This window comes from Culex pipiens, chromosome 2 (genome assembly GCF_016801865.2).
Source record: "Culex pipiens pallens isolate TS chromosome 2, TS_CPP_V2, whole genome shotgun sequence".
Taxonomy (NCBI): Eukaryota; Metazoa; Arthropoda; class Insecta; order Diptera; family Culicidae; genus Culex; species Culex pipiens.
The window spans coordinates 50,284,178-50,300,277 of record NC_068938.1 but is presented as its reverse complement, the minus strand read 5'-3'; the positions used below and the strand labels follow the sequence as shown (position 1 = coordinate 50,300,277).

The 16,100-nt window shown below is 37.3% G+C and overlaps 1 protein-coding gene across 1 annotated transcript in view; it reads right to left on the bottom strand.

Annotated features, from left to right (window-relative positions):
• Positions 1–13,518, bottom strand: part of LOC120423645 (protein naked cuticle homolog) — a 78,667-nt gene extending 65,149 nt beyond the window's left edge. Inside the window, exon 1 of the mRNA XM_039587518.2 lies at positions 12,024–13,518. Within this exon, the coding sequence (XP_039443452.1) occupies positions 12,024–12,087 (64 nt within the window). The 5' untranslated portion in view covers positions 12,088–13,518. The remainder of the gene's footprint in view (positions 1–12,023) is intronic.
• Positions 13,519–16,100: the final 2,582 nt, after the last annotated feature.

Below are 16,100 nucleotides of genomic sequence, written 5' to 3'. Positions count from 1 at the left end.
ATCTCGAAGCCGCTGCATCGTATCAAAAAGTGGTCAAAGACAAACTTGTAGGAAATTTGACAGGCTTTCCGAAAAAAATACACTGAAAGAAAAAAACACTCCACTTTTATGAGATTTTTTGATTTTTAAGTTTAAATGTCAAATTTGAAGGTGAGCCCACGATTTTTTTTTCGTTCAAAATTTTTGTGAAAATAGCCTTAGATCAGGGGTGCTTAAAGTTTTTGGAGGCCGGGCCAAATTTGAAGCTCAAATGAGCTTGCGGGCCAAATTAAAAAAAAAGGTTATTGAAAAAAATAAATTACATTATTTTAATTTAAAAGATTTAATTTGCTATTTTGATAAAATTTAAATTCAAAATAATAGAAACCACAAAATAACGGTTTTCTTTTGCTATCGTTGATTTTATTGTTTCAGATATTTGAAAAAAAGTTTTTAGCTGAATCCCGGATAAAAAATTACCATTTGATTACCATATTGGATCATACAATGACACTTTGAGAAATGGTAACTATTTGTGAAATCGTTTTTCAATTTCCCAAAATTAAAATTTAACTATATTAAACTATTTGTGAACTGTTTGATTTAAGGTTACTTTTTGCCAAATAGTATTTAAACCATTTATTTACCATACAACAAACAGTTTTTTGACGAAAATAGTACTGATTTTTTTAAGGTTACCATTGCTAACCACCCTTATGCCAGATGGTTAAACCATTTGTGAGATAGTAAAAATTCATGCCAACCATATAAATACCATTTCTAAAATAGTAGTCAAACATTTTTGGAAATGGTAGTAACAATATAGTTTAAAGTTCAATTACCATATGAAAAAAAGTTTTTATATGGTACTTTTTTATGCGGGATGTACTTGTGTTTTCAAAAAAAAACAAAGTTTTGTTTTTATATTTCGAAAATGGTGACATTACATGTTGAACAATTCATCTAAAAGCGTATTTTTATCTATAAATTAAGTGTGGCTAATGAAAAATCGTTGAGAGCCAGAATTTCAACATTTCAATGAAAAAAAATGTTAGAAAATGTTTTAAGCTTCCGTATAGTTAAACTGCAATCATTATTTTCAAAACAAAAAAAGATTCGACAAAAAAAAAACATTTTAGCGAAAAAACATTTATTTATTTCATCGAAAATTCACTAAAATTCATTTTTTTAATAAACTCAACTGATTCTTAATGCAATGGAATGCATATTTAATAAATTTCAGCTGATTGCACTTACATTTCATTTTTTTTGAATTTTTGAAGTTTTTTGAAAATATATTTTTGCTCCTTGTTTTTGAGCCAATTTTTTTATAATGTTGGAGGGGTGGGTTGATCGACGAAAGCTTTGTAAAATATTTGCAACAAACTTGATCCTCCGATTTCCACATTTTGTCTGCCTGAATCAGTTGGTAGTCAATCAGATTCGTTATCTAACTGTAATGAGTTCGAATCCCGAAGGAAGTGCAATGTATGTTTGAGGGTCAGTTCATAAAAGTGTCATTATGACTTGCAAATTAATAAAGAAAACTTACATTTTTGCAACTATTACAGAATTCTACCTAAGTCAATCTTGAACGTTTTTTAATATTTCTAAAAATGTTTGATGAAAATTTTGACGATATTTACTAGTTTCACTCACATTGAAACGTATGAAATTGTTTTAATTATAAAATATTTTGAACACAGTATTTGTATCCTAAAGTGGGGATCAAAATATTGATAAATAATAAGATTTTTTATTAACAAAAAGTAAAAAAGATTAGTATATAAAAGTTTAAAATAAACCTTAATTTTGAAAAAGTATAAAATCACTTTACAAGTGGTCAACGGGCCATTTTACTGGATCATTCAAAATGGGTCCGCGGGCCACAAAATATCACCTCGTGGGCCACGTTTGGCCCGCGGGCCATACTTTGGTCACCCCTGCCTTAGATGTTACAAAAAGACTCACGAAAAATGCAGGATGGAGCAACTCACCTAAAAAATAAAAAAAATCATTTACTAAAACTGTTTTTTTGAAAAGCCCATACATCCAATTGAAATGTGGTCAAAGACAAACTTATGGGAAATTGAACGAGCTTTCCGGTAAAAATATTTTCGAGACTGAAAAAACTAGTCTGTCATATAGAAATTGCCAAAAACCATCAAAAAACCTATTTTTTCAACATTTTTATTTTTAAAACCGCTGTAACTTCACAAGGATTGGACTTAGGACAATGGTCAATATGGAGACTTTTATGTAAAATTGTCTGGAAAATCGACTCTCGAGTTCGGTTTTTGAAAATTTTGACGTTTAGAGCACTTTTCAAAAAAACAGTTTTAGTAAATGATTTTTTTATTTTTTTAGGTGAGTTGCTCCATCCTGCATTTTTCGTGAGTCTTTTTGTAACATCTTAGGCTATTTTCACAAAAATTTTGAACGAAAAAAAATCGTGGGCTCACCTTCAAATTTGACTTTTAAACTTAAAAATCAAAAAATCTCATAAAAGTGGAGTGTTTTTTTCTTTCAGTGTATTTTTTTCGGAAAGCCCGTCAAATTTCCTACAAGTTTGTCTTTGACCACTTTTTGATACGATGCAGCGGCTTCGAGATGCAGCAATATTTAAAATACGAAATCAAAAAAAATCAAAACACTTACGCCCTTTTCAAATGTCATTATCGAGTGTAACTGGCTCCATATACACAAAAATGGCTTATATATGCCTAGGATAACATGTCTACAAAGTTTCATTGAAATCGGAGAGGGTCGGGTACAACCGATTCCCTATTTGACATGGAATTGCTCTAAAGCTGATTATATTTTATTTTTTTCTATACCCAGCAAGATTTTTTTTTAAATCGTTGAAATTTCTATAAGTCGGGACAACCATTTACTTTGAAAAACGAGTCATTCGATAGATTATTGAATTTTGGTGAATTTCAATCCAAATTTTGGTATTACTTGTGCAAATAACAGCAACCAAAATGTGTCGGAAGAACCACAGGAATACCAAGATATGATTTTCCAAGGGCGTGGGAATACCTAGAAACCAAGTTTTGGTATTCAAGCAATGTTCAAAAATCCAGAAGACCTCAACTTGGTATTGAAATGGTTTTTATTTTGAGGTATTATTTTACCCTTGGAATAACATGGATTGGTATTGTTGTACCCTTCCACATACAAGACTTTGGTATGATTTCATGGTATTTTACCATCTATTACTGGGCAACCAAGGGCACATTTTGGTCCCTGTTATTTGCCCAAGTAATACCAAAATTAGGTATTCCCGTGTTATTTACCCCTGCTCGGGCACCGCGGCTCAACTCTTGCTGGCAGCTGAGTCGAGTCTTGCCTCAACAGCGCTTTTGGGGTGTTGAGCGCGTGAAGGCCAAGCCTTTGCCTTGTACGGGGTTACACCACCACCACCTCGTTTTTGGGGTGGTTGGCGCGGGTAGCGGGCCCGGATTTTAACAACAACTACGAGCGACAGCCGTAACTAATCCGGCCCCCAGAATCGAACCGAGTGTGTCGAATGGGGCTCTACGAGAGCGCGGAGCGCGTCGAATCGACTTGACGAGGCCAGGGTTCGCTACGGCCGCGCCCCGGCGTGGGGAATTGGAACGAGATTTTCCCAGTTTCGAGGGGTGCTCGAGTGGATGCTCCCTGGGGGAGCGCTAAATTGGATAAAATCGATGTTGAAAGCGTTGGAAATTGAACGAAAAGTTAGAGAGGGAACAGCAACAAAAACCTCCAAGAAACGGTACCAGTCCGCCACGTAATGAGCCGTTGTCTCCAAAGTTCTCCACGTTTAATTATGCCACTGCTAATCATCTCTTCCGGGCGCGGACGACGTGCAAAACTCCGACGAACAGGTAATGGCGGCTCGGATGGAAATAAAAGACCCGCTTGTGTTCCTCCATTCAGCGCGCAGCAGTGCCGACTCAATAGACGGTGTACTTGGGGAATGTACCCGTAGATCTACAGAGAAGCAGCGGTTCCGAAAATCTCAATTACTTTGGCTTACAAAACATCACTTGAGCACCTCTGCCCTTCCCCCAAAGAATGGCCGTTTCTCTACCCGCGGGATTACTGGACGACCAGCCAACGTCGCTCCACAGCAGCCTACATCAACCAGCGAGAGACACGGGCCGCGCGCGGCGCGATCTTCGAAGAAGAGAATTAATGATTCCACGAAACCATTTATACAACCGCGGCCGACCTCCCCATCCGGACCTCTGCTGCGGCCAGCTGAGAGCCCATCACGTGTGCACTTGCGGCGCGCGCGGCACACAGAAAAAGAAGGCAAAAGGGTTTTTTTTTCTTTTGAGGTCTCGGCGGACCTTTGAATCGTACACGCCGGAGCCCAAGCCGCGCGCGCGAATGATCGAACAAGACGGATGTCTGATGATTTGACAGTTATGGAGGGAGATGCTGCTGCACAGCCTTCGAACGAACAGATCTTCTTGGTTGCGCGACTCATCATCGTTTCGTTGCGCTCCGAGAGTTGACGAGAGCACATGTGAATCCTGACGACCATCCCGCGCCTGAGGAAGAGCGCGCGCTCAGGACAGGACAATGCGACTTAGGTTCGGACGGGGATGGGGCGGGGACAAAATACGACACTCGGAGATGCTCGCTCATCAGAGCTCGGAGAATGCACCGAGGGATTTGTGCAACGCCAAGCTCCGCAAAGTACTGACAGAAGACATCAACGATTTATGCGGCTTTCTTGTTCGTGTCCTTCTGGGCTGTCTCTCTCATTTTTTTTTCTGTGCCCGTCTTGTTGTGTTGAAAGTTTTCAACTGGATTGCTGCTGAATCGGAAGAAGGGAACGAGGTTATATTGTATCATTGTCGACCGGGACACGGTCGAAAAGTCACGTACAAACGCTGCAAAATTTCCTGCCATGGAAAAGTTCTGCCAAAGTTGGTTGTGTGCTGATTGCTGGCATTAGATTTATTGCAGTTGAAAGTTCACAGTAACGGGCACACACAGAGTCGTGCCTCAGCCCTGGGATTGGCTCAATTATCTCCGGAATGGTTTATGTGGATGCCGGATCCAGCAATTGCACTTGCACCGGGAAAATTACCCGTTACAGTTACTCGCCGTAATTGTACACGGAAGAATGACGGCGAGTGCCGTCAATTTCTGCTTGTCGTCTTCACGGGTGCTTTCCCAGCTTCATTGGTACGAGTCGTTGAACTAATTTCCACCTACTCAACCGACTGCGCACCGACTGGTAATAAACTCTGTTGAGAGGGATAATGTCAAGGCATTGCAGATTCATTGAGTTGCTCGTGAGTGCAAGATGTTGAGAAAATCGTTTTTTTCGAATGTAATCCATTTTCTGAAAACTTGCTTGTGAAACTCTAAATTTTATATCAATCAATTTAAATCGCATAAACTGTTTCAGCTTCGTTCAAAAATAACTTGAAATTTATAAAAACATTTTTCTTGAATATTTGTTTTACTGAACATGAGCCGCTGTTGCTCTATCTCATAGCATTTGTAGATTTATATAAACTAATAAAAACTTTAGTAGAGTGATTTAAATTTCCATTGAAAAAAGTAAGAAAACCCATTGCAAGAAAAGTTGCAAAAATCTGAAATTTCAAGATGATTTAAATTTGGCCCACATTAGAAATGTGTTTCGTATGGTCAAAACTTTGCAAAAAAAATATTTATATTGTTGACTCTTGCAAAATATAGCATTTTTGGCATAACATTGAAATTGCATGTAAGGAACATAAAGTCCAGACTCGATTACCCGAAGGCCCTGGAAAAATTTCTCTTAAGATAATCGATTCACAAAAAATGTATTCTGTAATTTAATAGGCAATCAACTGTTAAAATTTAACTAAAATGGGGTCGCAGAACTCGAATTTGATGTTAAAAGCAGGAAAATAAAATAAAATTATTTTTTTTGATCGTGATTTGAGTCCCGTGAATACCTTCTGATAATCGAACTTCGGATTATTGAAACTTTGAACAAACGAGGCTTCGGTTAATCAAGTTTGGACTGTATTGCAAAAAGTTTTTTTTCGATTTTGTTTATAGAATCAAGAGGAAAACATTTAGAATTCATTTTCATTTGAGTACATTTATTTTTTTTAATTTTAAAGCCCAAAATCTCAGATTTTAAAAGGACTTTGAACATGAAAATATGTTGTACAATTTTTTTAATCTATATTCTATTAGTAGGCTTCACCAAATATGGACAATTTATATCTTCAAATACACAAAAAAAAAAAATGATGGTTATATTCATCAGGGAATTGTGACAGATTTTGTCTCAAAAAACATCAGAAATTGGTGATTTTTTATCAATTCTTTTTTACAAATTTTTAACTTTTTTTTGCTGTGTAAATGTCAATTTAATATAATATGTCCAAGGGACCTGATTTTCGGTTCAAAGATCAGAAATCACTTTATCATCGCCGTACGAATCTTCGCTGACTGAAGCTCACAACCATTCGTGAGCGAACACGACTCGCTAGCTGCCAGCGACTTGATCCGTCCATCAACCTAAGTCGTAAACGAATATGCTCAGAGAGGAGAGAATCTAACAAAATACCAGCGTGGCGATCTTTTGACCTGAGCTACCATAGATTACCGAAAATTTGAATTTGGCATGGTGGAAATTGCTGTCAAATGTGTCTTTCATGTTGTGTTATCAACAAAAATATTTTTGATAACATTGATTTTAGGCAGTTTAATAAATGATCTAAACAAAACCGACGCAGACTATTTTGAGTCAGCTTTGAACAACACAGCAAAATCAGCCCCTCTGAGTCATTCACTGAACTAGCCAATTCGAGTGAGAGGGAGAGCAAAAGAGAGAGTATTCTGTAGCGATTGGTGTGGAAGTGACTCGCGAGCAGCGATGGAATAATCATCATCAAAAGAAAATCATTGGACGTTCATCAAAAGAAAAAATCCGAAGGGATCATGACTCTTCTCTCTCGCGCAAGAAAAATCGGTAAAAGGAATCTAAAAAAATCATCATCTTGATTATTCGGCGGAACATCTTTTTCACTATTACACTTGCAAGTGTAACGTCACACGTCGAAAAATGACCTGTCACATTTTGTAGATGGGCAATGTGTGTAAACAAAGTGAAATAAATATTTTTAAGTGGTGCTGACAAGGAAATTCACAAAAAATCATCAGCAGATTGATTTTTTTGGAGAAGTTCGGGAGCGATTATCTTTTGCTTGATTTGCCTCCTCTCTCTTTCGCGGGTGAAGAAAGTTCGCAAGCGAAATTGATTTTTTTGCGATTATTCCATCCCTGCTCGCGAGTGAATGAGTCTTTTTAGAGCAATTACTTATAATTAATGTATATTTTGTAGCTAAATTTAAATTGAACATATTAATACACCAAATAAGACCATTTTTCGATAAAATCGTGTTAATTTGACGTGGCATTGATTATCAAATTTTCCAAAATTGGATAAGAATGCCACTTTTTTATTTGAAAAAAAGTTGAAGCATGACAAAATAAAAAAAAATTGTGATTGAAAAAATACTAAAATTAATAAAAAGCAGAGCAATTTGTTAAAATCAATGTAACCTGAAAAATGAGTGTAACTGAAAGGCAAACATAAATAAAATCTTTTGAGATATGTTAAAACTGCATTTTTTTTAGATTTGAGCAAAAAATTATAATGGTAATTTCTCTACATTGCCGGACATAACATTCCATCCACTTTTTTTCAAAACAAAACAAAAGTTGTTTACCCAAACGGAGCGCGCCATTTGGGGGAGGAAATCTCGAGAAATAAAGAAGAAACTCCACCAAATGCCCCGATCATGCAATTTAATTAGTTTTCCCACTGAATAGTGGAGTGGTGCAGCAGCACCTTTCTCAGATCCCGCGGCATCTGTGAAAAAAAGGCTCCGGAGAATGACTCGGTGGATTTTTACTAGTTAGAGTGACATGACTCAGATCTGAAGCAGTCACGAGCTAAATAGTTTCCTGCCAACAAACAAGAAATGTTGGGTTGACGAAACTTGAGGAAATTAAGTGGGAAACACAATTTTAAAAGGAGATTTAAATTATAGGAAAAAAAAAGCTGTTAAAAGCTCAACAATTGTCGAGGAACAATCCCTCAACGTCGTCATTGACGAGCTCCAAAACAACTCATCCTCCCAGGGTTTCGCTGCGTGGCACTCTGCAAGAACACAAGTGGCGAAAGAATAACCTCTTGTTCTACTTCTTCACCTCACCACAACCACCCCACCCACCAGCACTTGTGGGTAAGTGTGTGTGTGTGTGTGCATCGGTGTATGTGTGCCTCGCCCGCGGGTACGTTTTTGTAAAAGTTTTTCCCTCCGTCTCCTCCCCCAATCTCCTCTTCAGCGCGGTTCTTCTCTCTGTTCTGTGTGTAGTGTTTCAAAAAGGCCGAAACGCTCCGGCATAGAACGGAACCACAAAGCAGAAATCACAAAGCAGAAGCGCGATGATGGCGGCAAAACAACAAGAACTTGGTCTCAGTTTTTTTTTTTCTTGACGGTGTTGGTCCTACCCGTGGTCGTCGTCGTCGTTGCTGTTACGTTCCTGATTTTCATTCTGCTTTTATGTGTGCCTCCGCGGCCGGCACACGGTTGTGCCGAGCTGGGGGAGGTGACAGGGTTAGGGCAAATTGAAGATGACATGAATAATTTTTGAAAGTTTTAAATTATTTTAGCTTCTTTCGCTTTATTTTATTTCAGTTTAAATTCAAAATAAAAAATCTAGAGTTTTTTAAAGGTCATATGTTATAGAAACCTTTTCAAATAAAACTCTAAATACATTGAATACTTCCCCCTCGTCGGGACATACCGCCGGGCTGCAAGTATTGAAGGTGGCGGCAATCGAGCACGCATTCAGCGCTCCAAAGTAGGGAAAACGACGACCAAGACTTTGGAGAACGACGTGAAGATGGTTGACGGAATGGCGGTGGAGAGGGGGAGAACTTTTCAAAAGAAGCAGCATGCTGCTGTACCTGAAGTGTTTCCGTACTACCACCGGCAGTATATGGAAGCACATTTGGCACCTCTCGACAACAACGGGAAGGTTGTTCCGAGCGATTGAACCTGCAGCAGCCCTGCGACCTTCCCGTTTTTGCTGGGGCAGATTTTAACCTCCAAATGTTACGATTACGGGTTAGGGTGAACTCCAACTTCATTAGGTGATAGTCTAAAAGTTAGAGAGATATCGCCGTCTTCAGTCCCAGTAGGGCACTTGCCTCCCCCTGTATGTGTATGTGTGCATCAGTGTGTAAAACGCCGTAATGGCCATAATACGTTTAAAGATCTGCCAAAAAGTTGTACACGGACGCAGAACGGCGCACTGAAGGCAGGCGTTTTCCGACAAAAACACGGGACTCCCTCTCAAGAGTTCCGACAGTAGCGGTTGCCGCCGCACCACCACCAACGCAACGCACGCAACATAACCTCAGAAGAGGGAAAATGCGTTTTATGCACGAAATGCGTGAATGTGTGTGTGTGTGTCCCGGGGTGGTCATGTTTATGTTGGTGGAGGATGATGTTAGGCTAGGAGAAGATGGCCATACAGGGGGAAATGTGGAAGAAAAGATTCCACCGCTGCGCTGCGGCCGTTCATAGTCGTAGACCCGAATGGAGTGCGTACACACACACACACCCACATCTACGCACGTACGCATATCCGTGCGTCGTACGACGAAGAAGATGTTGTCGTTGTAGAAAGTGAAGGGCTGTTTTTGGGGGTTTGCTAGGGTGGATCTAGGTTTGGTGGAAGGTCGAGAAACATTGAGATTTTTCTTGGTAAACTCAAAAGGGCAGAAATTTCTTAAAATTAAGAATTGTTACGTTGTGAACGTTGTCAAGAAATTTTAATTCAAAAGTCAATAATCTTGGATATCAGAAACCAAGATTTATTCGCAATTATAATCTTATCGATTCTTATGACAGTACAAAACTGTCCACCACTTTGCAAAGATTTATCATTGCATTTTTTTAGGAGCCAAATCAACAAATCACGTGGACACTCCTTTTGAAACTCCTAATTGAGAAAATACGGGATTATAGATTTACTAAACAGGAAGCTCCTCTTCTTTCCGAATAAGCATTTTTATTAAATTTCATACCACAAACAATCAAATCTGGAGTTTTTTTTTTTTTTTTTTGAAAATGTCCAATAAACCAAGTTTCCAGTTTTTGCTTTTTGGGTGTTATTGAAACCGCCTTGAGTCAGGGGTATTAAAAAACACCCAAAAAGCAAAAACTGAAAATTTGGTTTATTGGACCTTTTCAAAAAAAAAACTGCAGATATAAATCATTTGAAGAATCATGTAAAGATTGAAATTTTAGTTTTGATGAAGTTTTTTTAAATTCACAATAAATTAATTATCTGTATTAATCAATAATAAAAGTTACAGAACTGTGGAATTTTTGCATGAACATTACTGCAATACTCGAATTTATTTACTTATTTTTCTCTTGGTCTACATGTTGTTGAGAATTTTGGAGATTTTTTTTTTATATTATTTTAATATTTATATTTCTATAATCTCATAAAGTAGGTTAGCTGAATTGTTAATTGATTAAGATATAAACTTTTTTAGAAAGTTTTTCGAATTTATGTGAATTCATCCAGGTAAAAAGTTATAACCTTCTAAATAACATTTACTATTCGTCACTCATACATTTTTAACACAAAATCTGTTATATCAAATTTTAAAATTTCATGGTTTTCAATCGCGTCTGGAGACAGCTTTGGACTCAAGGGATGTTTTTTGATTATGAAAGCATATGCTTCAAACTTCATGGCTGATTTATCTGAACATAACTGTGACTTGTAAAATTGTAATGTGAAGAAGAAAAATATATTTAATTTGTTTTCATGACTGTTTTTATAAGATTAGGGAATGCATATTTTCAATTATAAATGGTTGCAAAGTGTCCAAAATTGACTGAAAATATTTTTTCTTCGATGAAAAATGCAATGAAAAATGAGAGTTATCAATATCTATGAATTAATGTTTTTGTTTTCATTTTACGAAGATATTTTATTTACAATATATTTCGGACGCTTTCCAACCAATGAAAATTTATAAATTTCTGGATTATAGAAAATTAAGTAAAGGTTTAAGTATTTTAGTACAATAATTCTTAAATATAGCACCACGCGGAAATTTAAATTAAATCGAATATGTCTAGTACAAATTTATTTAAAAGTAATGTTCCTTTGCCTTGCAAGCCCCATCCTTATTTTCAAAAAATAAGCAAGAGGTGTCACAATATGCGCGATGACACGATTTTTTTTTCTTTTTTACCCAAATGTATTCCACTCAATGCAAAAATGTGAAACAATTTGAAGTAAAATAAATGTGAATAGTTAATAATGAAACAAAAAGTAAACAACAAACATGAAGTGCATTAAAACATATGTGGCCTTATTTCTTGATTTGAAAACACGGTTTCAGAAAATTCAATAACTATTAGAAAAAAAATATAAACTAACTTTTATTCCACCAATAATATTTAAGTTAATGTTATTATAAAGCTTATGTGTTTTCAGTTTCAGAAAATAAAAAAAATGAATATTGAAATAAAAAGAAAAAAAAACTTTTTGACTGCGCACAGGAAATCTTGAGTTTTTTTAAGGTCCTAAACTATTGTCTTTCATATGTTTATAGGACCTATAAAAAAACCCTAGCAATAAACGTTGGAAATCATTATTTACACAGTTCACAATCGATTCACCATTATTATCAATAAGCTTATGCAAAAGCAAACAGTGAAAAAATTTAAGTAATATAACATCTGGGAATGTAAACAGACCTTGTGTCTGAAAATAGCCTCGCAAAATGTTTAAATTTACTATGTTTATTGTGTAATTGCACATTCTCTACATCAAATTGAGGTAAAATCACATCAAATGAGAGATAATATTCAACCTTGAAATTTTCAACTTTCCAACTTGAATCTTTATTACAGTATGGTTTTCTTCGACCATTTTTATTTTTTTTTATTTTGAGTTGAGTCTTGAAAAATCTGAAACTTTAAACTTCTTCTCACCTGTAAACTGTTTGTATCCGCCAAGAATCTTGTGCTTCCACCATTTAACAATATTTCCAGCCATGTTTCTGCTCTGCTTTCCGCGCTTCTTTGCGTTATCTCGTTCCGTTCTCCTTTTCTCTTCTTCGTGCCAATACTCGGCTGCTGCTGCTGTTATCAGTGCGCTACTCCAAACTTTACCCCGCAGGAAAACTCTTTCTCTCTCCCTCTCTCACGCACGATTTTTCACACCTTTGCTCTTATCTTTTTTTTTCTTTTCCACCCCCGAAAATAACACACTTGCTCACACTTCTTCTTCCTTCTTTCCTTCCTTTCCTTCTAACGGATGATCGTCGCTGGCTTCATCTTTCTTTTTTCACTAATTTTCCTCCCCATTTTCATCGATGAGAGGGGGGGCGCGCGCGTTTTCACCGACTTTTTTTTCGCGCATCAAAACATTTGGAGATTTGATTTCTTCGGGGTTTTTTTCCGGGAATTTCCCCTTTTTGATAGATTCTGGCTGTTGGTGCGTGCTGAAGTTTTTATTTCATTATTTATTTCGCTCCATTCTTGGTTCTAATTTTTTAGGGGTTTCACGCCGAAATTTTGAGCTGGCGCGCTCAAAACTTCAATAACAACTCCGTTTTTGGAGCTGCTTACTATCTGGCAGTGCTGTTCGTGGCGAGCAACATAAAAGGGAAATATTTTCGGCTCCCTTTTCTTATCCAACACGACGACGAATCCCGACAAAAAAGGCCAAACCGACAAATATTATTCTTCCGACCGCTTCTCCGCACGAAACTCCGCGCCGTGGTTCCTCTCTGTTATTAATTCAGAGAAATTTTTACAACTTTTTGTTTGTGTTGCCTCCTCGTCAATACCCGCGCTCGTTCGTTCCACGTTACACACGAACTTGAAAGAGGTTCGTTTTCTCTGCTCTTTTTCGTTCCTTCCTCCTCCACACTGCTTTCTGGTTGGTGTGTTGTGGTGCACAAACACACACGCACACAGCTGCAGGTCACGTCGTCGTCGTCGTTGTACCGAAATTTTTGGTGGTAGAACTCGCGTTTCAGACGTAGCTGTCAATTTTCATACAAAACTGCGCAATCGGGACGTGCTCGGCGACTTTTTGTACTGTTTGTCACTTGAACTGTCAATGCACTACCGTTCCCGAGGTTCAGCGGGTCATACAAAACAATCCAAACATGGATTCCAGGCACGCCAATACTGCAGAGATTAGCCTTCTTAACATCCCGTTGATCGAGCCTCTTCATCAATCACTTCCACTTCCATTGTCAGCCTTAAACAATGGTCAGCTCGCCATTGTGGTTGTCACACAACTTCCGACAAAACAAAAGCCCCCCTTCTTTTCACCGCTCCAGTAGATGTAGAGCCTAGCCTCACGGAGTGATTGACACTAAAGAGCACAATAATACACACGCGCACATCTGTGGACGTCGCCGCCGTCCGTGTCGTCGTCGCGCGTCAGCGTACACACTGTGGATGATACCGAACAAGTGGGTAGTTGAAATGGTACTGAGAAAGCGAAACGAAACACAACCCGACCAGATCCCCGCTATGATCGGGTGTGCTGCTGCACCAACACCACCTTGCAGGTTGTGAGACAAACACATTGGAAGCCGTTTTTTTTGTGGTGTGAATGAATGGTGGGGTGATCTTACAATTTTTTTCAAAAATTAAGAATAGCTAATAAAATCAAACTATCTTTAACAAATAAAACAAATATAATTTAAACAAAACCATCAAAAACATTATTACCAAACAAAGCACCACCCTAGCGAAGCCCACCCTCGCACACATGCGAAACTCAACCCTCCAACATGGCTCACCTCAAACACGCACACGTTTAAAGTTATGTTGCGCGCGGTGGTACATCATGGCATGCTCTCTCGCACCCGTATTGGTGAGAGGACGGAGTAAAATGAGAGCGCGAGGGTCGCCGAGTGCGGTACTAGATTGGGTAAAGTACCGTGCGTTTTCGCTTCGCTCTCTCGCAGCATATTTTTTTAACTGTGTTGTGTTGTTATGGATGCGTCGTTGCGGCTGATCAGAGCAGGGAACGAGCGGGAAAATGGAAAAGGTTGAATGGTGGTTTGAGACATAGACGGCGATAGCAGATGGAGCGCTGGTTATTTAAATGAAAAAAAGAATAGAATAACTTTAAACATATTTTTGAAAGAAAGCGTAAAGCGTCGACGAAATAATGTCTTTCTAACAAATCGATCCCTTTTAATCTATTTCATACAAAAGCAAACATAATTTAATTTAGTGACCATTTCTTAATCCAGAAAAGGGTTGTCAAGTAAACCACTATGCACCTCCACAAACTTCTTACACAGCAAATTCTGATGTTCGTTTTCAGTTAATATTTACTGAAAACTGCACTACTGAAATGTTCAGTTAGTTTTTCGCTGAACTTCAGTTAAAATTTGTATATAGTATGCAGTATGCAGATTTCAGTAAATTTAACTGAATTCAGTAATGAGAGTTTGGTGTGTATAAAGGCGCACGATTCTTCACTTCACTTAACACTTATTTTCAAATGTTGTTTTATTTTTATTTTTGTTGTAATAAATTTATTTTAAGGGTTACATACATGTAAATCGTCAAAAATGTCCATGTTTGTTATGAGCACAAATTTAAACTTTTTTTTAAATCTGTTTTCAGGGCATTAAAATATACATTTTCATGTATTACCGAAACAAATTTGAAGACATTTGGTTGTATCATTGCCGAGATATAGCTATTTTAAGGGGTTACATACATGTAGAAAATCACAAAATTTCATATAACAGAAAATTTATTAAATTCACTTAAAAGATAATTTTCAAACACTCCTGAAAATTTCATGAAGATATTTCATGATTTAACTGAGTTAGAGACGATTTAAGCTCAGAATTTTGCCATGCGCAAAGCCAACTGTCTAACTTTCTGAGCGTTTTTCTCTGAACACCAAGTTGATTTACGGGTGCCACGATATCTCGAGATGGGATGGACCAAATTGGCTGAAATTTTGGGTGAAGACTCCCAAGACATGTCCCGTGTGCATGACGAAGCCCGATTTTGAAATTTTGAATTTTCAAAAAATACAAAAATCAAAAACTGGCGATTTTTTATATGAAAAACAGCACAATATTTTTATCTTTTTTTAAAATAAACTTTTTGAAAATCGGCCTTTGTCATGCACACGGGACCGGTTTAACGAGTCTTCACCAAAATTTTGAGCCGATTTGGTCGAAGCAATGTTGAGATATCGTGGCACCCGTTTTCTAAAACTGCTAACTTCAAATAGCTATATCTCGGCAATGATACAACCAAATGTCTTCAAATTTGTTTTGTTAATAGATGAAAATGTATATTTTAATGCCCTGAAAACAGATTTTGAAAAAAGTTTAATTGTGTGCTCAAACCGACCTCTGACATTTTTGCCGATTTACATGTATATAACCCCTTAATTTAGCAGTTTCAAAAACGGGTGCCACGATATCTCAACACTGCTTTGACCAAATCGGCTCAAAATTTTGGTGAAGACTTGTTAAACTGGTCCTGTGTGCATGACGAAGGCCGATTTTAAAAAAACTTAATAAAAAAAAAGATAAAAACATTTTTAATGTTTTTCATACAAAAAATCGTCAGTTTCTGATTTTTGTATTTTTTTAAGAACCATAATTTCAAAATCGGGCTTAGTCATGTACACGGAATATGTCTTGGGAGTCTTCACCCCAAATTTCAGCCAATTTGATCCATCCCATCTCGAGATATCGTGGCACACGTAAATAAACTTGGTGTTTCGAGAAAAACGCTCAGAAAGTTTGACAGGCCACTTTGCGCATGGCAAAATTTTGAGCTTAAATTGTCTCTTTCTCAGTTTAGTCACGAAATATCTTCATGAAACTTTCAGGATTGATTGAAAATCATCTTTTCAGTCGATTTAAAAAAAAATCCTGCAATATGTAATTTTGGGATTTTCTACAAATATGAAACCCCTTAAAACATTACTTACCGTAATCTGGGGCGAATCGGGACTTCAGTCTGAATAGGGACAGCAGTTTTTAAAGCACTTTAAGCTTTTAAATT